The sequence below is a fragment of the Carassius carassius genome, chromosome 2 (genome assembly GCF_963082965.1).
Source record: "Carassius carassius chromosome 2, fCarCar2.1, whole genome shotgun sequence".
Lineage (NCBI taxonomy): Eukaryota > Metazoa > Chordata > Actinopteri > Cypriniformes > Cyprinidae > Carassius > Carassius carassius.
In genome coordinates, this window is record NC_081756.1 from 21635429 (window position 1) to 21661889 (window position 26461).

General features: G+C 38.2%; 2 protein-coding genes across 2 annotated transcripts in view; one reads left to right on the top strand and one right to left on the bottom strand.

Annotated features, from left to right (window-relative positions):
* LOC132106558 (dipeptidase 2-like) overlaps positions 1-26461 on the top strand; it is a 436558-nt gene that overhangs the window by 125615 nt on the left and 284482 nt on the right. The window lies entirely within an intron of this gene.
* mmp2 (matrix metallopeptidase 2) lies at positions 245-14641 on the bottom strand. The gene is made up of 13 exons (XM_059512263.1): positions 14273-14641; positions 13793-14019; positions 11621-11769; positions 11045-11173; positions 10755-10928; positions 10396-10569; positions 8875-9048; positions 8523-8678; positions 8268-8394; positions 4948-5084; positions 2995-3154; positions 2543-2652; positions 245-1234 (listed from the first exon to the last, which is right to left on the bottom strand). The coding sequence occupies exons 1-13, from the start codon at positions 14423-14425 to the stop codon at positions 1131-1133; spliced, it is 1974 nt and encodes a 657-aa protein (XP_059368246.1). The 5' UTR covers positions 14426-14641; the 3' UTR covers positions 245-1130.

The window sequence follows — 26461 nt, forward strand, 5'->3', positions numbered from 1 at the left end:
GACGTAAACTTAACTATACAATTTACCTGCATCCCATTGAAACTAAACCCTTTTTTTACCCATATAAATAATTATGAGTGGTAGGCTGCTCCTGTATGTAAATATATTGAGAGCTCAGTTTTTGATACAATAGCCACCAGATGTCGCTGTTTGTCTAAATGTGACATGAGTAATTTTAAAAGCGTTTAATAATGGGAGCCATACATACCAGTAAAACTGAAAAGTTAAATGTCAAAATTCCAAGTAAAGGATAGTTAATATTTATTTTGAGACGTAGTGACAAAGTGCACAAAGCAAAATAGAAAATAATAAAAATAAAACATTACAAATATAAACAGATTGCATATGTCAATTAAAAAACTACAAAAAAAGGAAAAAAGGGGTACAAATGATTGCTATTCAGTAAATTCATGATATTTGCTTGACATGAGTCCATCATGCAACAAACCTTATACAGTCTTCAGGCAACCCGTGCCATGAATCTCTCTACCGTGAGACGAAAGAAACAAGACTAACAAAAATAATATGCTTTGACAGTTGTCTGGCCTCTCTTTTTACACAATTATCATGTATAAAATGTGTCCTCTTATTAAAGGCAGGATTTTTGTATTGGATAGTAATTACTACAAAATAAAACATGAATTAAGTCTTTCATCTTCGCATATCAGTACTAGGAAAAGTTGTGCTTTTACATACTGCCTGTATGAATTTATTCTGTGCAAATTTATAAAAAAGGAGATACATCTCACTGACACCACTGCCACATTTACATGTAACTGGGAAATGTCATAAGTCCTTTTAAATCTGATGATATACATGTAGACTATATTAAGGGGTAGGAGCTAAACCCTTTCATAATTAAAAATGAACAGAAGATATCACGCAATGACAAAACAACAAACATTCCAATCTTTTCTGCCTATGTTTGGCATGCGGAGATGGTCCAGGCAGTGAAGGCTACCAGGCCTCTCTGGTTAGCCAAGGATAGGTTATAATCTAATAGGATCTGACTAACCAGGAGGGGCTGAATGGTAAATTTGAGTGCTGTCATTTGGCAAGGTAATGCTGGCCTTGTTTATCTTATGATGAAGGTCATCACAAAGTGCCAGGGCCGAATGTTCTGCTGATATTCAGCAACGTAGCCAGTCCTTTTTGATCTCCCCAACTTTAACAATGTTCAGAGTGCTGTCATCCATTTTGAGATAGTGGGAGTCTTTGAAGAAGTAGCTGTGACCTGAAAATATTTAAGAAGTGTAAATACCATGTGAAAATAAATTAAAGGTTAAAGTTTAATGCAAATTTACTAATTTCACTCCAGAAAACAAACAAAAACAATCAACCGTTTGGGGTTGGTAATATTTAAAACATTTTTAAAAGAAGTCTTATGCTCACCAAGGTTAATAATATTTGATCAAAAATACAGTAAAAACAGTAAGATTGTGAAATTAGATTTACAACGAATGTTTTTCTGCTTTAATATTATTTTAAAATGTAATTTTAAAAACCATTTAAAAAACCAAGTTCAAAAGAACAGCATTAATGCAAAATATATATTTGTATTTGTAACAATGTAAATGTCCTTGCTTGATAAAAGTATTAATTTTTGTGTAAAAAAAAATATAATAAATTTATTAATTTGGGTTTAATTGTGTCTATTTAATACAGTTTAGCAAATCAATGACTCAATTTATCCATCAGTCAGTGATCAAATTATCTAAAATGTTAAAGAGTGGGCTCTAATTCACAACCTAGAGAAGCTGTTTGTACTTGCTCAGCTCCCAACAGCCTAATAAAAAACAGAGGAACCTTTCAGACACAACACCGGCCTGCTCTATGAGGCATGTACATGTGTGTGTATACCTGTATGAGTATAAATGTGTGTTCGTGACAGCAGAGGAAAGAGCTGGGTGGTTTTAAAAGCATGTATGTTCAGTAAATTCCAGTAAACCTAAACAAACCAGAGCACCTTGCGTAAAACTGTTATAAAACCTAAAAGGGTTAGTTCACCCAAAAATTAAAATTAGCCCAAAAATTACTCACCCTCAAGTTATCCTTGGTGTAAATGACTTTCTTCTTTCAGACAAATCCAGTCGGAGTTATATTAAAAACGGTCTTTTATCTATCAAGCTGTTTAATGGCACTCAGCTGGTGTTGCATTTTTGGGTGAACTAACCCTTTAAGCTCTCTCTTTTAAGCTTTTATCTCATTTAGAGATTTTATGTGCTCTTTAGACAGAGGTCTAAAGGTTTTTTGTTGTTGCTGAAGGCCTAAAGCCAGAAGTAATTGGGTTGGAGTTAACTGCCAAGAATGCTCTACCAGGCTCCACTTTGGTCCAATTCATGCACACACACTGAGGACTAAAATGCAAGCAGTAATTAAAAGAAATCAGTAACTATATGTGAGATCTAACAGAATTTAGGTGAGATAGGGGAAAGGAATGAGATGAAAGGTTAATTCTGGGTAGAGGCCAGCTTTTCTCCGAAGAGGAATACCAGAGACAAAGCTGAATCTGAAGCCAGGTGCTTGGCCATTAGTTTCTTACCGTCACTATTGAGACTGAAAGCAGCATCTAGGTCATCAGGGATAGCACTCCAAGAATCTGCAATAAGTTTAGGGAAGCCAGGATCCATCTTTTTCTTGGCTTCATTGTATCTGAGAAAGTGAACATTATAATCAACATATTTCTACTTTTCCTTAACTTTGAAATTCCCTGAAACTCCTAGGTGTGTAGTTGTAAAAGCATGTGTGAATTCCAGTAAGTCTCAAGGATATAACAGTCTGAGTAATTTATACTTAGTCTTGTCCTTTTTATATCCACTATCATTTGGCTTAAGTGGAAAAATACTTTAGTGAAAAAAGCCTTCTCAAGAACGTAGGTCAACTGTAGAAATGTTACTGTCCGTCTGCTATACATTATTAAAATCATTTCTACATCTGTGGAAAAAGAATTTCACAATTCACATATCTGCTTAGAGATATTTTAAGACAGATTACCTCCAGAACTTGTTTCCAGCAAATATGTAAGTCTTCTTGCTCTTGTGGAAGGAGTAGGCAGCATCAATTCCATGCAAATCTGAAGGAAGACCCATGCTGGAGATCTTCTTGGGATAATCTCTCTCCAGAGTACTGGCAGAATATACCCACATCTCATCACCTAGAGAAACAATTCAAATATTTTAAATTTTTATGACACAGACACACTGACAATATTTTTCACCAATTTACAAAACATTGCTTCCTAATATACCAACCCTAAACTTTTGAATGGATGTGTAAGAGTTTTTTTTAGTTTATTAACCTAAATGGAGTACAACACCTAAATAGAGTACAACACTAAAATAACTGCTTTAAATTTTAATAATTTATTTCTGTGATGGCAAAGCTGAATTTTCAGAAGCCATTACTCAAGTCACATGATCTTTCAGAAATCATACTAGTAAGCTTCCCCACGTCCTTAAGAAACATTACATATAATTATCAATGTTGAAAACCATGAAGCATTTTTCACGACTCTTTGAGGAAAAGTTCAAAAGAGCAGCATTTATTTAAAGGGGTCATATGATGCTGCTAAAAATAACATTATTTTGTGTATTTGGTGTATGCAGTTTAAGGTTAAAATAATGAATTATTTTCCACATACTTTACATTATTGTTTCTCCTCTATGCTCTGCCTTCTGAAATGCGTCGATCATCGGCTCATCGTTCTGAAAAGCCAGGTGTGCTGTGATTGGCCAGCTATCCAGTGCATTGTGATTGGCCGAATACCTCAAATTGTGACAGAAATGTTATATCCCTTAACATAATGTGATCCCCTGTCCGGCCAGCGCGACGAGACAAACATTAAACCCCGTTATAAACATGATATAAACATGATTTCTAGCCGTGTCCTCTTTTGGAAGGCCAAACAAAGTAGTTTCGCTTTCTCAATAAAACAGCATCACTTGAGTGAGCAAAGGCCGGAGGCCTAGACTCCGCTTCGTCCACGGTGAAAGCCGATCCGGCGATCTACAGTGCAAAGTTGATGTATTTCCACAGCGACCAGCACGGATCAGTTTTAGGCATGATGAAGCGGATATCATATTTTTTTGGAAGGCCAAACAAAATAGTTTTGCTTTCACAGTGAAACACACAGCGTCTATAACATGGCGGTGGAGCAACATCAATACTACAATGAGGATAAAAGGTACGCCTTCTTTCTTTGCGTGAACATCTGGGGGCGGCATTATGCAAAGCTTCCCACATAGTGACATAGAGATGTGGGGGCGTGTTAGAACGAGACGTTTTAGGGGGCGTGGACGAGTCTTAACTTTTATAAAGAATATCTCTTTGGATTTGAGACTTTAGTCTTTAAAATTTTACAGATTTTCTTTATGCACCAAAAGCTTGTAACACTCCAAAGGGAAAGGACAAATTGAAATTGCAGCATATGACCCCTTTAAAACACATTTTTTGGTAACATTATAAAAGTATTTGTCACTTTTGATCAGTTGAATGTATTCTTGCTGAATAAGTGTATTAATTTCTTTCTCAGTAAGTAAATAAGTACATTTTATACACAAGAGACAGAAACAAAACCACATAAAACCTTAAACTTCCTTATTATCTTATTCTTGACTGGATTTCATTGATACCAGGTCCCAAAAGCATTTTACAATCTCAAGTCTAACAAGTATATATATATGTAAACTGTAAACCATCTCGGTTTATAGTACCAGTATGTGAAGAATGCAGGTATATGGAGATGGATTGAGAATAAAATATATAAATGCGTGATATTTTAGATTTGGTAGGTTCTGTGCGAAGTTAAATTGCAAAAAAAACAACAACAAAAAAAAACCTGTTATGGATTAAATTGGATTATATAAAATTTTTCTTGTCATTTCTGATCATGCATTGTTGTATTAACTGCCATCAAACGCAAGTGTCACACCCAGTTCTGTCCTTTACCTGCAAAGAAAACCGTCTTCTCCTCTAGAGGATTCTCATAAGCTGCATCAATCTTCTCCGGAAGTTCACTCCAGAATGTAGCCACCAGCATGGGGCCTGTTGGCTTCCTCTTGACGTCAGCAGTCCTGAAGAGGAATCTGTAACAGGAGGGGTTACAGTTAGACAGGGCAACAATATGCATGTGCACATAAAAAGAAAAAGAGTATGGTTACAGTTTAATATTTCCAAAATGTTATAATATTCCATTATATTACTAAGATGTTCATTTAATCATTATTATATATATATTTTTTTATTTTTTGTACATATATAATAAGCTTTGGCAATATTGTATAATTTATAGTAATGCTAAGTTAGCCATTTAGAATTGAACTGAGTAAAAGAGGATGAGAAGGGAGATAAATTAAGCAAGTAAGATAGAAAGTAAGATAGAAAGAGACCAGTGTGTCGAACTCTAGCTACAATGAGGTGATTCACTGAGCAGATGTTTCTTATTATGGCTGAAGAATGACTTAAGAGGCATTTGGACATGTCCAAACTTGCCTGCTGCCCTAAGATAGACCACAAAAACAATACCCCAGACCTCTTTCCACTGACCTATTTTTCAAAAGACCAAAAGAGTTCATTCTCGGAGAAGAAGACAGAGATCTCAGGTCTTTCAAGTGACTACAGTTCACTAGAGTGAAGAAAAGCTTCTGTGAGCGGCACACAGCCTCCGTCAGCAGTTAACAGATCACAGCACTAGGTTAGAGTTGAACTGTAATCCAACATTTTGCCTCAAAGTTCCACTTCTTCTAGTTCAAACACTTCTGGACATCCCTCCCTTCTCTGCCTATGCAATGAAACATGTAAGAACAGAACACTCTTGTAGGTAAAACACTAGCGGAGTTCAGCTCTTTTTTGCAGCTGTCTTAGAAATGAAACAATGTGAGACAGAAGAAGAATTCATTTTATCAAATGCCTCAGTTTTGGCTTATAAATCTGAGCCAAAGATTAGATAAAATAAAGACTTTATAGTCCAGCTGAATAAACAAAACATTAGTGAACCTTTTGAGGGTGCGCTCTCTGGCCTTACTCTCTACTTCTCCCTTTTTCTCTGTGAAATGGCTTCAACAGCTGTCGCATTTATCCAGCTCGGTGAATATCTTAGATCTCCACTCGTTTTGCCCACACAGTATAGTGAGAATTGCAGTTCCAGGGAACCTCAGATTCACAGTAATTTGATCATAACTCTATGATAATGACATTTCCACTGCTGAACCATTTGACTCCTTGCTTTCACAGATAAATCATATTCATCAGCGAAAATAGGGAGAGAGGTTCAGACACATGGAGAAGATTGATTTTTAAGCTGAACTACCACAGCAGGAATCGCCATGATGCAAAGTTACATCAATAATTGGATTGATTGAGCCTTTTACTGTTTTTTGAAATATTTAGTGTTATAAATCTACAAACTAGAATTTTAAGACTTTTCATATTTCTATTACAAACAATTATAATAGTTGCATATTTATTTTAAACAAACAAGCCAACAAATAAATAAATTAGCAGATAAATAGTTTTGAACAAAAGCATAGGTAAAACAAATAACGAATAAACATTGTAAGATGGGGGAAGGGTGTTAATATTACATTTCTCCCCATTTTCCTCTGTCAGAGAGAAATATAAGTGTACATATAAAGGAAAAGTCAGGCTTTATTTAGATTTTTGGAATCAACATGATCTGGATACTTTAGATCAGTATTTAGAGAGTATAAGAGCCCACTGATTGCAATCCAGACAGGCGCTCACATCCAGCATGTGTGTGGTCCTGTGATGATCTCTATAACCGCATAGCAGTCAGCTTTAAAACTGGAGGTGTGTGTAGAATAGTGGGTGGCTCTTTTTCGTTCCAGAACTCCTGACCCCTGAGCATGTTGGTGAAAACCCATGACAGCACTCTTTATACTATCCTTATATTTGCTTTGGAAACCCCACATAAACTTGACATTTACCTCTGATTACATAAGTAATAAGAGTGGAGCATGGATAGTATTTCAAAACTGAAAAATACAACTGAGCAAATTCAAAGAGTAAATTATATTTAAATGGACGTATTACGTGTCATTTTATTTAGATTGTTTTTCGGGCACCCACATAAGCAGGATAACCCAAGCAACTTCAATATTGTAGTAGAATGGTACTATGAGGGCAGCTGTGGCCTAATGGTTAGAGAGTTGGACTTGTAACCCAAAGGTCGCAGGTTCGAGTCTCAGTGCTGGCAAGAGTTGGGCGGGTGGGTGATGAACAGAACTCTCTTTCACCCTCAGTACTCATGGCTGAAGTGCCCTTGAGCAAGGCACTGAGCTCCCAGTTGCACCCCGGGCGCTGGATCTATAGCTGCCCACTGCTCCGGGTGCGTGTTCATTGCTGTGTGTGTGCACTTAATTCTGAGTATGGGTTACCATACTTGGTAAATGTCACGACTTTCACTATAACAGAGATTCTTGACTAATTATCAGTTGAGCGTTTTAAGGTAAACAATTTGTTATGTCTGTAGTCAACGATGAGGAAAATGTTTACTTGGTCATGGTCATGATCATGTACTACATTAAAGCAGTCAGCATATTTAGTTATGCTGACTTAATCACACACTTAATCACACACTTAATCATCCTAGCAAAACTCAGCCAGACAAAAACAATGTGCTCAAAGGAATAAAAATGCCCCCTGATATGGTAATGTCTATGTTGAGGTTTTTTGATTTTGGGATGTGGGATCAGATTTGTGGACTTTCCTTTGTCTGCTCTTGCCACCACTTACTTTGTTTGAGTTCATTTGAATTCTGGACTAACAATGTGGCTAAAGCATCAGCACGATTCTTCTCCTGTTTAAATCGTCATCCTGTTATTCCAACCACTATAAAGCCATTACTCCCAGCCATACTGATTTCAAAAAGATATGCTGAAGCTTTTTAATAGGCAGATAAACTGGGTCATGAAGTTTTCCCCAGATGGCCATGGGTCCATTTCCAGTGCATGCAAGCAAAAAGATTTTGAAACCACTGAAAAAAGATGAACTGAGCATTCCTTGCCAGCAAACGCTAAAATAAAATAACTCCTCCCCACAGTTGTGTGCCTGGTATTTTCTGCTGTGAATCATGGTGTTTTATTCAACCGGTCAAATTATTGCATAGATGTTTCGTAGACAAAAAGCCAAAAGTAAGCAGTACTGTGATCCTGCATGAATATACCCTGTTATTTCTATTCACCTCGGAAATAAGGTTAACATTAACAACATCATTAAGGCCTTTCTGTGAACTGGGTGCCCTTAGTTACCTGTCCTTAAAGAAGAAGGTCTCTCCTCTGATCTGGGCTACAGCATCAAATATGATGTTTTCATTGCATACATCCATTGGTGTGACCGGTGGGAGTTCAGTGGGTAGTGGTTTGTCTGTTGGTACACCTGTACAGAGAGAAGTGTTAAGAGGAATAAAGAAGACAAAAATACTTATATATGAACTTAATGTAAGTACTAAATTGCATAAGTTGAACCTGATAATTTCAGCATTGTCTTTCAGACTTCAAGCTCACCATAGAGGTCCTGGATGCCTTTAACATCATCAGCAGACAACCTCAAGGTTTTAGTGAATGTGTAGATGGGTGCCATGAGAGCTCCAGGGTCTTCAGAGTGCTCCAAACCTAGGGCATGGCCGAACTCATGGGCTGCTACTAGGAATAAACTGTAGCCTGAGAAAAAGAGATGGAGAGAGACCAATTTATTTATCTGACTAAATTATATAACAAGTATAGCATCGAACAAGAGAGAAAGAGTCAGGAAGTGACTGCGTGTGTGCAAATCTAAAAACAATTTGACACCAGAACAACTGAATATGTTTTGCATGCTATAAATTACACAAATAATGACTCAAAATCACTATGCTACCTTGGTCAGGACAAAACCCCCACTTGCGGTCATCATCAAAGCTTTTGGTGACGGCACACCACATCTTCCCATCACTGCGTCCGGACGTGGTGCAGGAGTCGTAAGTATTGCCAAGAAATTTAAAAGGGAAGACGCAGGGTGCCCCTTCTGAATTTCCTCCGACTGTTGACATGGCTGTAATTAAGATAAATAAATACCAAAAACGTTAAAGGTTGATAATGATAAAATTGGTGTTATAAAAGCAGTGAAGGTTTAAAAATTATGATTAACATTTGATTTACAGCCTTCTAAACGTTTAAAAGGGCCGAGTTTTTGACAGCTCATGATTAGGAGAAAATAAATAAAATGCTTAACAACAGCTACAACACTAAGAGAGGCAAAATAAGCAGTGATATCTGTTATATGATGTTACAAGCTATAACACAAGCTGAAGTTAGTGTTAAACCCACATATTAAATCATGGCATTTGAACCTAAAGAAAAACTACAGTACATGAGCTAAGAGAAGCATCAGGGAGGAGTCCTTCTCTATTTCACAAGACTCAACAGGCTGAATCACACCGACTCGACAGACTCAAAATGAAGGTCACAACAGTTTCATGGCATAAACAGAGCTGTGTTACATTAAAGTTCAGCAAAAATATGGGACTGTGTTCCAAAGTTCTTATTTAAAGTGATGGCTTGCACCACTGGACTTGTTTTTGTGACTCTTTTATTAAGCGCGCACACACACACACACACACACACACACACACACACACACACACACACACACACACACACACACACACACACACACACACACACACACACACAGGTAGAGAGGGCTGCATTCCCAGGGAATTACAACCAGATGAGGAGTTCTGTGCTCCTGACTTGCTTATGCCAGATCGGTAACACAATGGAAAATCTCAAAATAAGAAACTTTTACTGTCTGCTGAAAACTGAAGATTGAATGGAGAACTGCTTTAAATACAGAGTAGCCTTAAAAACCAAATGCATGAACAGACACATTACTGACTTAAAGTAACTGTAATGACTCCCAAAAATTAATTTTGTGATTGTGTCACTGTGTGTTCACTTGAATGGTGAAACATCTCAAGCAACACCTAAACATCTGTTGTCTTACACGTGTTTTTCCCTTGCCACTGTCTCCTTTGGCTTGCTTCCAGTGAGGTTCGTAAGGCACTATAACATGTTTTGAAGAGTATGCATTATGAAAAGTGCTAAAGAAATATAATTTGACTGAACAGAAATATGAAACAGGTTAAAAATGTTGAAAACAGGAAACAGTGATTTTTTTGTTTTTGGATTCTATGATCATTTTAAAGTTAAAACTAAGTTCACTTTCTGAATAAAAGTATTAATTTCTTACAGATCCCATAAAAATATAAATTTCTTACAGACCCCACACTTTTGAACAACAGTGTAAGTTACATTTATTTTTGGTTTTCAAATAAAAGAAAAAAATTCAAATAATTATTGCTCTGGATTGGAGATTTACAGAAAGTTATAGACGGACCTGTCTCAGGACAGAATCCATAACTCTTGTCACGGTCGTAATCTTCGGTAGTGGCACACCAACGGTACCCATCATCCCGGCCTGAGGTGGTGCAACTATCATATTTTTCCCCCTGGAATGTGAAGGGGAACTTACAAGGAGCTCCATCTGCATTTCCACCCAATGTAAACAGGACTGCAAAACAGAAAGGAACAAAACTCAAAGAGTCTGTGATTGTGACATACAGTATTACATTCACAATGCCACATTTCTTCCCCAAATTAAGTCTGAGACATAACGGCCTAAACGTTGCACCACTTTGAATGGGAAGAATGTAAAATTTATACAGTACTGTAAAACTTAGCATAAAGGATACTCACGTTCATGAGGACAGAAGCCATACTTTCCATCTTCATCAAAGTTGTAAGTGGTGGAGCACCAAAGGAACCCATCATCTCGACCCTGAGAGGTGCAGCTGGTGTACTCTTTACCCATGAACAAGAATGGAAATTTACAGAACTCCCCCTCTGCATTACCATACTTCACCTTCACCACTAAATCAAAAGGGAGAAAGAGAGAGATATCACATTTGATAAACAAATTTTGTACTTTTCTGAGTAAAACTGTTTAAAGAGGTAACAAATCACCAGAAGCAAGACAGCTGACTTACCTTGTCCCTCTCCCAATGTCCAGAGCTCATCATCATCGAAGTGAGAGTCTCCCCCAATACCAGCTCCAGGAGCGAAGGCATGAGCCAGAAGACCATCCTTCCCATCAAACGGGTAACCATCACCATGTTCTACAAGTAATATAACACATTTAACTAAAAATTTTTTTAATCCAATGCAGCAGGGTTAGTGTTTTGAGTACGAAATTGCACGGTTAATAGGGCTCTCAAGTATAGTTTAATTTTCTTTTGATTTTGTCCACAATTAATAATTTACAGACTGCTCAGGAGAGATTTACATTGGGAGAATACTGTTAGCATTTTTTGTAATTGCCTTGTGCAGTCATGATGGTATTTCCAAAGACCACAATTTAAATCAATCTCTGGTGCAGGAAACTCCATACTTAAGATTTTCTGGAGTGACTGCGGTTAGTCTGTGACTTAGCAGTTAAATGTATAAGCTGTGATTAGGGGAAAAAAATGAATCTGAGGTGTGTACATTTACACCACAGTAGTTCAGAAACTTGTGTACAGAAACATATTACAGAAAGACATGGACCAAATTATTTTCTCAAATACCATTTCGGCCAAAGTTAATCATGATGTCAGCTTCTCCATCCATAATCCTGGTGAATTTCAGAGGTGTGACATCACTCCAGACTTTAAATGCACGATAGAAAGCATCATCAACTGTTTCTTCATCCAGATCTGGGGTGTGCCCTAAGATCCTGCAGAAGAAGAAAACAATATTGCCTTTTTAAACTATACTTTCCAGTTGATTATTCCATATTTTCAAGAAAATTAAATGCATAAATGTATATGATGCCCTGTGTTTTTACCTATTTATGTATTTTTTTTTAATGTTTATGTAACTCATTAACAGAATTGTTTGGCATATTGTTATAGCAGATAAGCAGGTACTGCATTTGCTTTTTTTCCTCATGACTTGAGTGGCTCTAGAATACATATGATTAGGAATACATAAGCCCAGGCAAAAAGTCGCCACTTGTCATGTTTCACAATGGCATCATCTGACTCAAGTAACGTATGCAATAAACCTTTGGATGCTTCCTATGCCAATGTTTTGCCACAAACTCTTTTTTCATCAAGAAAGGGGATGTCTAAGTTCCCAGTTAAATCCAATCATCATCTAACTATTAGCAGGTTCCACTCATCACCTGCATTGTCTGGTTTCTTTCTCCTAAGGAGGGAGCTCTGCTTCAAACCAAAACTATGACTGTCAAATCCAAACCTGTTCTGGCATTACAAGGCAGTCTGAAATGGTCCCTACAGAAAAATGGACCACCATCAAACATATTTGGCAGGTGCAAAAAACTAAAAAGGTTCTCTACTTATAATCAGTAAGAGAATCTCCAAAGATCTTAAACAGTCCCAGAACAGCATGGGGTGAAACACTGTTATGCTGACCACCCTGGAAGACACAGGAGACACTGCTAGCCTCTGACAAAAGTAACAGCCTTTTACAATGTGCAGTAACAACAGGGGCTGAATGCTCATCACAGCTCTCGCCATAGTTTGGAAGCCTCGGTTGTATATTTAAATGAAAAAACTTAATGAAACACATAATGTTCTTTGCAGGTGCACACTTATCAAACCAACTAGCAAATGCTAACTGTACTTGAGGCGGTTACTAGACCATGTATCTTAGAAACATTCAGTAGTAATGTTCTGCTATCTAGTGCCAAACCACAGCACTGTATATAGGACAATAGCATTCTACAAGGCAGCAAGGGATAGATATCTGTTCAACTGATGAAACACTGAACACTGAAAATGTTTTTTTTTCTTTTTCTTTTTTTCAGTGGACAAAATAACTGGAATACATGAGTTGTGAAACCTAGATGTGACCTCAATACAGCACATTCACAGACTGAAGGGAGCATCCTGAGGTTTCAAACTCAAACCAATTGCGACAGTCACAGCTGGTTACAGCTTCACACAGTGTATAGAACAGCACACAATTCTGCAATGATAACTGTCTGCAATGGCAAATTAATTGTAATTTTTTTTTATTGCATTTACTATTGACATTGTTTGTGCTTTTTAATATTAATTAACATTTATTGAGGTGCTACGCCTAATATAAACTTCTCTAAGAAGGCTCAATATTAAATCTAAATATCTGTTACATTAGCAAGGCTGACACTGGCAGAAAATCTAAGGCTGAGCCATTTCTTCCACAGGTCTGTGTATGTGGTCTGAAATTTTTTTACAGGCAAAGCAACAGTTGTGGTCATGACTCACTAAACACTGTCAGGACATGTATGCCAGTAAATATCTTCAAGATCCCAACTCTGTCCTTTTTGTTACAAAAGACTATTGATCACTTATTTTGTGTTTGATTATTGGCCAATTCCTTCAATGACAGTAAATATTCTCTCATGGCCAAACATTTCTTGCATTTCCTGTAGTCAGCACAACTTTATAACCTAATAAAATCAGATCTGTTGCTCCTTTTTAAACTTCACCTCCAATATACAGTAGCCACAAAGGTCCTGCTGAAGACATTCTTTAGATTGTCTTAATGACTGACACAAATATGGTTCCCGTTTCTTTTTATAAATCTTTTTGTAACCACAAAACTCTCACTCTCAAACTACAAAGATATAATATAATGGATTATTTGATATTGACAGGATTGTAAATAATATATATTTTTTTAAAGGGTTAAAGTGACTGACAAACAGTAAGGAGATGTACAGTTCAGCACTGTTTGAGGTAAAAACACACCTGTAGGTAACGTTCTTCTGTCCCCACTTGGGCTTCCTGTGAAAGAAATTGTAATTGGCCACATCAGGAACTCCACATCGGGGTTTCTTCATGATCTCTACTGTCTTCTGGTCAATATCTCCTGTCTCAGGTAAAGCAAAAAACTTCTGCATCTTCTTCAGTGTGTCCTTCAACACCATCAGATTACATCGGTCTTTTGGGCAGCCATAGAACTTATTTAAGTAGTGCTGTGAAAAAGAAAAGTGAGGAAACAATGAAAAACAGACATAGAGAGGGGTGGTGGTGGGTTATGTCACACATTACACATTTTCCCAAACACCATGTAAACATATGGTGTATTTGTGCTTTACATTTTCCATAGATATTTCAACAGTGAATAAAAGCCAAAAGTTGGGTAGAAATATATAAATAATAATAATAAAATAAATAAACCCTAACTGCTTTCATGAAAAATATGAAATGAGTTGAAAATACACTCACCAGAGCCACTTCTTTGTCTGTGAAAGAAGTATCATCGCCTGGAAACTTTATGATGGGTGAGGGCGCAGCAAAAGTTTGCAAGGAAGCAAGAAACTGTAGGAGGAAAACTTTGAGGACAACATGCCTACAGCTGACAAACTTAAAGCACATCATTTTGGCCCGGTTCGGAGATGTCCGTGTGTTGAGTATAAGTTGACGAAAAGGCCTTTACAACGTGTTCTCCGAGCTCCAGGTTTGTCCGACTGCACTGCAAATGTTCTCTTTTCCTCAGCTACACATCCTGCTTTCGTGGTTTATGGAATTGGTTCTGCTTGCACACGCACTTTTCTGATGCTGGGGCATGAGCTGAGACTGCGCAGCGGATCCAAGAATTCGGCAAAGCAGTGAAATAGGAGACGCCAGCGGGAGCGAGAGATATGTGAGTGCACGCGCACCACGTAGAAACTCGGAGAGGCTTGTTTTCTTAAATTAAATCAGGCCTGTCGGTTTTAAACACTTGAAACTGTGTTCTTAACCCGGTGCGTTCTTGTTCCATCTTCAACACTGTTCACATTTAATTGTAAAAAAGAAAGCACATGAGCATAGTGCGGTAATAATTGTATAGTTTATTATTGGTTGTCTGTTGCTCAACAATGTAGCTAAGTGTAATCAGCTCTGATCAGCCTCCCCCATCCATATTGATAGATTTTTGTTTAAATACTTTTCACTTGGCTTCATCTATAAACATAACCAGTCCGAAAATACTCATTCATGACTTTATATCACTTTCACCTTTTAACATTGTACACACATACTGGCTCATATACTGTCCATTTTGACTACTTTTGATCTTCATGAGCATAATTGTTTTTACATAAATGGAAGAGACACATTGTAACTCTAAATTCAGTTGTGCATTTCAGATGCTGTCACATCCAACAACCTCATCATCATCTGCAGAGAGAAATTGCTATTCAATTACACCAAAATATACACAATTACACATATTGATATATTGATGGACTTAAAGGCATCATAGAGGACAGTGCAAACTGGAACTTTGTTTCCATTGCATCTTTTTTTTTTCAAGTATTTATTCATGTTCAGTGCCAATTTTAATTTATTAATGGATTCAGATTATAACAGCTATTAGAGCACTGACATTTTTGTTACAATTTCACATTTCAATAAAAAATAAAAGTACCTAATTGACATAACATGCTGTTTTTAAACCCTAATAGAGGCTACAAGATAAGACTAGGCAAATAGAGGAATATATATATATATATATATACAGGTCCTTCTCAAAAAGTTAGCATATTGGGATAAAGTTCATTAATTTCCATAATGTAATGATGAAAATTAAACTTTCATATATTTTAGATTCATTGCACACCAACTGAAATATTTCAGGTCTTTTATTGTTTTAATACTGATGATTTTGGCATACAGCTCATGAAAACCCAAAATGCCTGTCTCAAAAAATTAGCATATTTCATCCGACCAATAAAAGAAAAGTGTTTTTAATACAAAAAAGTCAACCTTCAAATAATTATGTTCAGTTATGCACTCAATACTTGGTCGGGAATCCTTTTGCAGAAATGATTGCTTCAATGCGGCGTGGCATGGAGGCAATCAGCCTGTGGCACTGCTGAGGTGTTATGGAGGCCCAGGATGCTTCGATAGCGGCCTTAAGCTCATCAAGAGTGTTGGGTCTTGCGTCTCTCAACTTTCTCTTCACAATATCCCACAGATTCTCTATGGGGTTCAGGTCAGGAGAGTTGGCAGGCCAATTGAGCACAGTAATACCATGGTCAGTAAACCATTTACCAGTGGTTTTGGCACTGTGAGCAGGTGCCAGGTCGTGCTGAAAAATGAAATCTTCATCTCCATAAAGCTTTTCAGCAGATGGAAGCATGAAGTGCTCCAAAATCTCCTGATAGCTAGCTGCATTGACCCTGCCCTTGATAAAACACAGTGGACCAACACCAGCAGCTGACATGGCACCCCAGACCATCACTGACTGTGGGTACTTGACACTGGACTTCAGGCATTTTGGCATTTCCTTCTCCCCAGTCTTCCTCCAGACTCTGGCACCTTGATATCCGAATGACATGCAAAATTTGTCCAAAAGTCCAGTGCTGCTTCTCTGTAGCCCAGGTCAGGCGCTTCTGCCGCTGTTTCTGGTTCAAAAGTGGCTTGACCTTGGGAATGCGGCACCTGTAGCCCATTTCCTGCACACGCCTGTGCACGGTGGCTCTGGATGTTTCTACTCCAGACTCAGTCCACTGCTTCCGCAGGTCCCCCAAGGTCTGGAATCGGTCCTTCTCCACAATCTTCCTCAGGGTCCGGTCACCTCTTCTCATTGTGCAGCGTTTTTTGCCACACTTTTTCCTTCCCACAGACTTCCCACTGAGGTGCCTTGATACAGCACTCTGGGAACAGCCTGTTCGTTCAGAAATTTCTTTCTGTGTCTTACCCTCTTGCTTGAGGGTGTCAATGATGGCCTTCTGGTCAGCAGTCTTACCCATGATTGCGGTTTTGAGTAATGAACCAGGCTGGGAGTTTTTAAAAGCCTCAGGAATCTTTTGCCTGTGTTTAGAGTTAATTAGTTAATTCAGATGATTAGGTTAATAGCTTGTTTAGAGAACCTTTTCATGATATGCTAATTTTTTGAGATAGGAATTCTGGGTTTTCATGAGCTGTATGCCAAAATCATCAGTATTAAAACAATAAAAGACCTGAAATATTTCAGTTGGTGTGCAATGAATCTAAAATATATGAAAGTTAAATTTTTATCATTACATTATGGAAAATAATGAACTTTATCACAATATGCTAATTTTTTTAGAAGGACATGTATATATATATATATATATATATTTATAGTACTAATATTAATAATACAAATAAACTAATATTAATGAAAACAATATGTTATTATAAAGGTTATTTATAACATTATTAAGGTCCTACATATCACTTTCAAAGCATCTTCTCCATAGGACCTTATAAAAAGGGTTCTATTTTGCAACAAAAAGGCTTCTGCTGTTGTTACAAACCTAAGAATACCAATTGTAGTATATATATATATATATATATATGATTAGTCAGTGTTCTCATGTACTTTCATGTTTTTCATTATTTTGACATAAAGGCTGGACCAGATTCAGTGACTCAAAGAAAGGAAAGGTCTTCTCTCTGCTGGTGTAGTTGTGAAAATACATGATGAAATTAAATGTTTCACAACACCACCCTAAAATGATCTTGCTCTTGAATATGTCTTGATGACCCACATATTTTAAAAATATATTTATTTTTAAGATTGATGTTAAAAGATATTCAATCTCACCTTTTGTTGTATCTCCTCCATTGCATCCTCTGATGTATTGAAACAATTTGGGCCTGTTTCTCTCTCTGGACAGTTGGATCCTTATAAGTTGCTCTCTCCTCATTGGTTAGCAGCTCATGACTTGGTACAAGAGCTGTTAGTTTCTTTCCAGTCCACAGTCCTAGTTGATGTAGCTGACTGTACTTGTGTAGCTAAGTCTATTGTAAAATTTTCCATAGGAGGATTATGACACTCGTATTTCTCTGTGACCTTTATGTCTCAGTATGAGCGTTTTAGTCGTTTGTTTGCAGTTTTGAATCATTTGTCTTATGCCTTTGTGTGTAGCAGCTTTTTTATTTTTTATTTATTTATTTATTTATTTATTTTTTCAGTCTGTCTGATACTGCTGTACACCACATTCAAAGTTTGTGGTCATCCATAATTTGCCCCTGAAATTTAAATAATGGTCATCGTTTGATATAAACCGTGGTAGTAATATTACCAAATGAGTGTACATAGAGGCGTGAGGGATTTATTTTTATCTGTGAATCAAAACCTGAGTAAGTGTGCCCTCTGCTGGTAGACTTAAGCCTTCGCACTCTTTGATGTGTCCTCGGTGGGGTTTATTGAGCTTCAGCAGGCCTGCAGTTCGCAACCGGATTTCCTCTAACTCTTCTTGACGACTCTCTTTTCCTCCAGTGAAGGGATTAAAGTCGACAGGATATTGATGTGGGCTCTTCATAGGAGAAGGCTGGAGGACATAGCATTGAAATCGAACAGCCTGAATTCTCTCAAAAACGATTTCTGCTGCATATCTCACCTGGCAATTCTCCTTCCAGTTAATTTCTTATCGCTGAGTGTTTGCAGATGGAAAGAGAGAGCATAGTGTTAATTTGACTGTGATGCTTGAATGTTCATCTCATTTCATGCTCAGGACCGTAAACAGAAAGGAAACCACTTTTCACTTGTCTCGTTCTCTCTTCATTTCTTTCTGTCTGCCTTGCTGTGCCTTTCTCACCTCTTTCTCCCTCCTCATTTTATGATGAAATCAACATTTGGCCTGTATCAGCGAATAGATGTGTCCTATTCTCTTAGGGCTCTGAAGGCATCTGTGCTTATGAATGCACAACAACAGGCACAGGGAGACTGAGATTATAAACTTTGATTTGTATGCAAATTGTTCCTTTTGTTCTGCATTTGTTGGCTGCCAGAGATATTTTACTTATAGCTTGCTCTCTCCTTTTCTGTTTATCTCTTGTTGATGCTCTCACACTTCCTCCACCAGAATGCAAATGCACAACTGATTCATCTGTTGGTTGATAAAACATTTAATCAACATCCCTGGCAGAGTTTAAAACTAAATAGGCTACATTCATAAGATGACTCTGTAGGAGTCTGAAAATCCTTTGACAAAGTGAAAACATCATATTTCACTCTGTCTGGCATTTCTCTCTAGTTAGTTCCTAAGGGCCAATCTGTGTGTCTGTTCAAGGGCCATCTCGCTCTCTCTTCCTCTCACATTCTCCGTGTTGTCACTAGTGTAAGGGGAATGCTACATGAGGCTGGTGACTGTACTTGTCCCCTCTTTCTCTCACATCCAGCTGGCCCTTCCTTCTCCTCTTGAACTAACAGTGTGATTTTGACTCCAGACGTCCCAGCTGGTTGAATCAGGCTAGTCAACAGGCCCAGCTGATTCCGAGGGGCTACTGCAGGGTTTTGGGATTCATTTGGGTCATGTCAGAAGATCTGTCGACAAATAAGTCCGGTTGGGAATTGTTCTGACCATGTTCATATGTGCCTTTGAGCTGTGACCTGGCCCTGCTGCATCGGACATTTGTGGTCCTGTTCCAATTTGGATGTAAAAGTGTACAAGTGCTCACAACAGAGTGAATACATTTTTCGATGAAGGTCAAGTGTACAAGTCTGAACTACAAAGTGAATTTCAGGTCAGTTCACTTGCAAATAATGTGGACAACAAGCAATTTATGTGAATAATGCCATTTTTATACAGGATAATGGTGCATGTAAACGGTTTAATGTTTTGACTCCCCATTGTCTATTATAAGATTTAAAGACCTCATGACTTTTCTAGTAACTTGTGTTCCCTTTCAAGGGAACTTCGAACTGCGTCCTCTAGGGGTCGCTATGGGGAACACCTCGTCGTGACCCGTGTGTTACGACCTCTCATAAAAATATCAGCTCAGAGGGAAGAGATCTACGTAGCATAAACAAAAACGAATAAATAGCGAAGTCGCGCAAATCTGTTTATTCACTCACTCCCAACAGATGTCACAATAATAACGAACATACCGACCCAGGAACGGAATTATACAGAACAGACAACAGCAAACAAAAAAAAGAAAACTAAATACAAATAAAGAAACGCTTGTTTGCTGACTAGCCCACAAGATCTGTTCATCTCCTTTCTCCTCCTCGTTGACGTTTATACAGTATCAATCAGCGACTCAAATCACAAACAGGTGCGTCCACCTAAGAGAGAGATAGAGCACATACACGCTCCAAAAGGAAAGCGCAACGCCAAGAAAAAACAAGGGAGGGACTAAACAAAGAAAACAGACAGACCAAGCCACCGACCGTAACATTTTTATACAGGATACAGGATAATGGTCCATGTCAACAGTTTAATGTTTTGACTCCCCATTGTCTATTATAAGATTTGAAGACCCCATGACTTTTCTAGTAACTTGTGTTCCCTTTCAAGGGAACTTCGAACTGCGTCCTCTAGGGGTCGCTATGGGGAACACCTCGTCGTGACCTGTGTCTGAAGCATACATTGAAAAAACACCAACTTGTTGGCCGGCGACAGCCTCTGACGTCACTACCGGCGCGACTATAAACAAGAGAACACGTCATTCTCTTCTTTGTCTTCACTGACTGTTCTGTTTGAAGCGTGCATCTGAAAGAACCAGTAAGAGTGATCTTTCTCTGTTTATCTGTCATGACCTGGCTCTAAAGCCATTACAAAAATAGAAGGACGCAGTTTTAAACCACAAAATGGATTTTATTAACCCTTGTGCATTGTTCAAATTCACTACCCTTTCGTTATGTTCGGGATGAAAACATCCACTCAATTAAACTGCTGTAAAAATATATCACATTCAATTTTTTTTCCATTTTTTTGCATAAATCTGTTAATCAACTTCAGTCCTGATCAAAACTACCAAATGTTTTTTAAAAAAAATCCAAGATTTTAACTCTTTAATTGCCAAGTTCATAAATGATGTCATGATTTGGGGGAAAAACACATAAAATGACTTATTTTCAATATAAAAGTAATTGTGGCTGGATTAAAAAAAAAAAAACTTTTATAACAGTCTTTGGCATGTGAAAGATTAGTAGCAACATTGGCTTTGATGCATTTTTAGTTTTTGTGCAGCATTAGATTTATATTTTTCTCCCTCATTTACTGTTCGTGGCTGTTTTTGCCCCATTGACTTCCATTATAATGACATTTTTTGATTGCAAAGCCATGACACCATATAATCATGCATTCTTGATTGTTTGTGGTTTTCCCTTTTGGGAAGAGGTAAAATTTGTTATTTTTACAGTTGATCACTAGGTGGGACCATTAACCCTTTAGATAGGCCTGTGCAAAAAAAGGCTTAGTTTCTGGCTTGTATATGGAGTTATATGGAGTATAACAGCAAATTATAGTGTTTGTGTGTGTGTGAGATTCTTGATTGTTGGTGGTTTTCCCTGTTGGGAAGAGGTAACATTTGTTATTTTTACAGTTGATCACTAGGTGGGACCATAAACCCTTTAGATAGGCCTGTGCAAAAAAAGGCTTCGTTTCTGACTTGTATATGGAGTTATATGGAGTATAACAGCAAATTATAGTGTTTGTGTGTGTGAAAGATTCTTAATTGTTAGTGGTTTTCCCTGTTGGGAAGAGGTAACATTTGTTATTTTTACAGTTGATCACTAGGTGGGACCATTAACCCTTTAGATAGGCCTGTGCAAAAAAAGCTTAGTTTCTGACTTGTATATGAAGCTATATGGAGTATAACAGCATATTATATATTGTGTGTGTGTGAGATTCTTGATTGTTGGTGGTTTTCCCTGTTGGGAAGAGGTAACATTTGTTATTTTTACAGTTGATCACTAGGTGGGACCATAAACCCTTTAGATAGGCCTGTGCAAAAAAAGGCTTAGTTTCTGACTTGTATATGGAGTTATATGGAGTATAACAGCAAATTATAGTGTTTGTGTGTGTGAAAGATTCTTAATTGTTAGTGGTTTTCCCTGTTGGGAAGAGGTAACATTTGTTATTTTTACAGTTGATCACTAGGTGGGACCATTAACCCTTTAGATAGGCCTGTGCAAAAAAAGCTTAGTTTCTGACTTGTATATGAAGCTATATGGAGTATAACAGCATATTATATATTGTGTGTGTGTGTGTGTGTGTGTGTGAGAAAGAGAGAGAGAGAGTGTGTGAGAGAGACCTTTGTGCACTTACCTTGATGTATTTGAGAAAATCAAAATGTACACCTCAGCTCTCAGAACTACATGGAGTAAACAAAAGTGTATTTATGCACCTGCTGCCTTTTAATGGTGGTGAAAGTATTTGGTTGTTAAGTGATGATGTAAGAAGCGCTGTTTCCGGGTCCAGGCCTCAACTCGCTTCACTTGAGAATATGACCTCAGCAGCCATTTATGAGCACTGTTTATTCATATTAATAATTTAAGCTAAACGCTTTCAAACTTACAGTTTTAGAGAAACAGTCTCCATGCTCACAGCGTCCCAAACACAAATAATTTTTATATATTTATTTTTATATTTATATTTTCATTGTCTGGCTATCTGGGACTTCGGTATGGAGTTAAAGGTTAAGATTATAACTTTTTCTCTAGTATTCTATCACATTGTGAGTTTATATTAGCACCTTTTGTTGTTTTCTCGTGGTAACTGATAGAGCGTTTGGACACGGAAGCGCTGCTACGTGACGTCAGACTTAAAAAGCGAATAGACTAAACAAAAGCGAAGTATGTGGATTTAAACACTTGCATCGTGCTGGTCATTTAATGGTGAGAAGAGCAGCAAGCAACACGAGAAAGGGCTTGACTTGTACCAAAGTTTTAGAAATGATTATGCAGCTTGACCCCTCCAGCGAGCTGCAGCTTATTTGAAGTTGGTATTGCATTTTGGTTCATAATACATTATGTTCATAAATTTGATGCAAAGTAGATTTTTTTTTACAGGATTTTAAGGTTTTAAACTGGCTTTACCATCAAGAAAAGATGAGCATTTCACACATAGGCCATCCGTACTTTTAACCATCAAAAGACAGCAGGTGCATAAACACACTTCTTTTTTTATTGTTTACTCCATGTAGTTCTGAGAGCATGAGGTGCATATTTGGATTTTTTCAGATACATCAAGGTAAGTGCACAAAGGTCTCTCTCACACCCTCTCTTACACATACTCCATATACTCCATATAACTCCATACACAAGCCAGAAACTAAGCCTTTTTTGCACAGGCCTATGTAATGGGTTAATGGTCCCACCTAGTGATCAACTGTAAAAAATAACAAATGTTACCTCTTCCCAACAGGGAAAACCACCAACAACCAAGAATGCATGATTATATGGTGTCATGGCTTTGCAATCAAAAAATGTAGTTATAAGGGAAGTCAATGGGGCAAAAACACCCACGAACAGTAAATGAGGGAGAAGAAATTTAAATCTAATGCTGCACAAAAACTAACAATGCATCAAAGCCAATCTTGTTACTAATCTTTGACATGCCCAAGACTGTGATAAAAGGTAAAAAAAAATATCCAGTCCACAATCACTTTTTATATTGAAAATATGTAATTTTGTGTGTTTTTTCCCCAAATCAGTGACATTATTTATGAACTTGGTAATTAAAGAGTTAAAATCTTGGATTTTTTTTTTTAAACATTTGGTGGTTTTGATCAGGGCTGAGGTTGATTAATAGATTTATGCAAAAAAAAAAAAAAATTTATCTGATACATTTTTACAGCAGTTTAATTTAGTGGATGTTTTCATCCACGAACATAACAAAAGGGTAGTGAATTTGCCCACAGTGTACTGTTTTTGAAAAATTTCAAAGCATTTTCCCAAAATATGGGTCAAAATAAGATTTGTCACCAAAAATCATTCCATTAGCTCAAACACAGAAAGTTGTGGCCAAAATAAGACTCAACTTTACCCCCTAGTGGACGAAAACGTCCCCAACAACGCATAAGGGTTAACTAAACAAAACACAGATACAACAACTAACATAACATAATACAACCATGAAGTGTGAAAATCAGTAAGGTCAGTAGAAAGACGTGCATGTTTGGATGAATGGAACATATACTGTTGCGTGTTGCATGAACAAAGCAATTAGTGCACGGGAGAGAAGGGCTCTCCCTTAACAAAGAGAGTGGTAGGTTTATGAAGGTGTGAAACACCTGGGCCCAGGTGTCCCCAATCTCACTGACAAATGATAGCCACGCCCCCTACAACACAGAACAAACCAGACACAAGGAAACAGGCCATCACCCCCCCCCCCCCCATAAGACCAGGGTCCCAAAGGGAATCCCGTCATCAACATATTACTAGCAACTCAATTCATAATTCAATAAAGAAAATAAAAAGAAGATGATTAATAAACAAAGCTAAATAAATCAACAAACCCCTCTTACTTGACAATGATCATTCCTATCCCGGTTCCACAGTTCAGCACCCCCTTTTCCACTTCCCTTGCTCAGCAACCCATGCCCCTAGGAAGCAAATTAAGAGTTTGGGGAAAAAAAAAACAGGAGGGGAGCCTTAAGCCCGTAGATTACGCCTGAGATCTGCTAATTCTGCACAAAAAACGCTGCACAGACAAATGAGCCAACAACTTTTCCATATTAGCTAGGGCCTCAGAGTTCTTAAAACGCCCAATCTACAATTGTTGCTCTGGCATACCACAGTCATAATCCGGTTCCCCAGGAATAGAATCCCCCAACGTGATCTCCTCAGACACACACTCTGACCTAGAACCTTCCACACTTGGCTTGATTGTGTTGAACTCGAAGTTGTTTTAAAACTTGCGCAAATACATGAAAACAGAAGTTTGACCCTCGGTCAGACCGAAGTATTTTTGGAATACCAAAAATTGAAATAAACTGAGAAAGAGCACAGACTACTGACTTAGCTGAAATCATACGCAACTGAAATGCGGCTGGATAGCGTGTGCTCTGACACATCACCGTTAATAAATAGACAGCACCAGACTTTGATCGTGGTAAAGGGCCAACACATAATCAAACGCTCGAATGGCTGATTAACAGCAGGAATGGGATACAGTGGGGCAGGTTTCAAAGCTTGGTTAGGCTTGTCCGTCAGCTGACACATATGACACGTTTTAATATAGAAGGAAACATCTCTTTTTAAACAAGGCCAAAAAAAATGTCTCAACAAACGATCATATGTGTTCTTTACACCCGAGTGTCCCGACTCATTGTGTGCAAATTTTAACACTGACTGCCTTAGCTTAGCTGACAGAACAAGCTGGAAGATAGGATCCCCAACAACGTTACCCCTGTGCGAAGTCCATTTTCTCACCTACAGAGAATTCTGCAGAAAATATCCACAGGTGCTGTCCTCAACCTCCCCGTCAGGCCTGACCTGATCATACAACACTGTCAGTGAAGGATCTAATTGCTGCTCCACCACCAACTCACTATGGGAAAGAGATACAGGGAAATCGGCCAAAGGCAATGACAACATTTACCAGTGTGAAAAACAGATTCATGCTCAGTGTTGGTACGCGCCATAGCGCGGGTTACAGCGCAGGCTGCAAATGCCTCAGGAAAATCCCGTTGGCATTAATCAACCGCGGCACCGCCTCGGCAGCAATGGGCGGAATAACATCAGGCCAAACCTGAGCACCTGTCAACTTGTTACCGAGAATCTCCTGTGGTCAGATTCCCAGGCGCAGCCAAGCCTGCCCCTTTCACCTGAGAACCTGGAACAAATTTTGTCTTATGAGCCTTAAGCATGTAGCAGTCAGCCTCCCAATGACCGCGTTTATGACAATAGTTGCAACATTTATCCACTTCACGTGAACCACCACCACCATCGAACTGAAAAACTCTATTTGTACAAGACGAAACATCAAGCATTTGTACTCATCCCAGTCCCTATATAATTCGTTGGAACCCTGTGTTCAACAAATGCATGTTTATGTATCAACACAAAATCATCAGCCGGCGCAGCTGCTTCAGCTGCAGTTTTTGCCCTTTGCTCACTGATATATGTGGCAACACGTTCGGGAACTGAGTCTTCAAATTGTTCCAATATAACGAGTTCCCATAAACTTTCAAAATCAGTGACCTCAGCAGACGCACACCATCAAGAAAAGCGAGTCGTTAAATCCCGCACAAATTCTAGATGGCTCTGCTTTGGTCCTTTTTTCCAAGATCTAAATCTTTGTCTGTAATATTCTGGAATGCGTTCATATGCCTTCAACACGGCAGCTTTCACCTTTGCATTATCTTGACTATCTGCTGTGGTTAATGCTGAATAGGCCTCTTGAGCTTTACCAGTTAACACGCACTGAAGCATCAAAGCACGAGCTGCGGCCAGCCAATTACGTGCATCTGCAACCCTTTCAAATAGCAGAAAAAAAGAATCTGGATCGCTCTCCGAAAACTTCGGCAGCAGTCGCAAATTTCCCAACACGTCAAAATAAGGGCTAAGCTGCTGAGAATCTAACACCAACTCAGGATGCACTCCAGGTCGAGATGTAATTGTACTCTCGCGAATCACCTCGAGTTGATGTTCTAAATCCAAGCGCGTTTGCTCAGTTTGCTGACGCAACTTTTCCACAGCCAAATCTAACTCATTTTTCTTGAGTC

Excerpts from the sequence above, each read along its gene's own strand:
- mmp2 (XM_059512263.1), bottom strand. The coding sequence starts at position 14,425 with ATGATGTGCTTTAAGTTTGTCAGCTGTAGGCATGTTGTCCTCAAAGTT. Across the intron at positions 8,679-8,874 it reads GGGGTTTTGTCCTGACCAAG|GCTACAGTTTATTCCTAGTA; the intron begins GTAGCATAGTGA and ends TCTTTTTCTCAG. Across the intron at positions 5,085-8,267 it reads ACCTTCTTCTTTAAGGACAG|ATTCCTCTTCAGGACTGCTG; the intron begins GTAACTAAGGGC and ends CTCCTGTTACAG.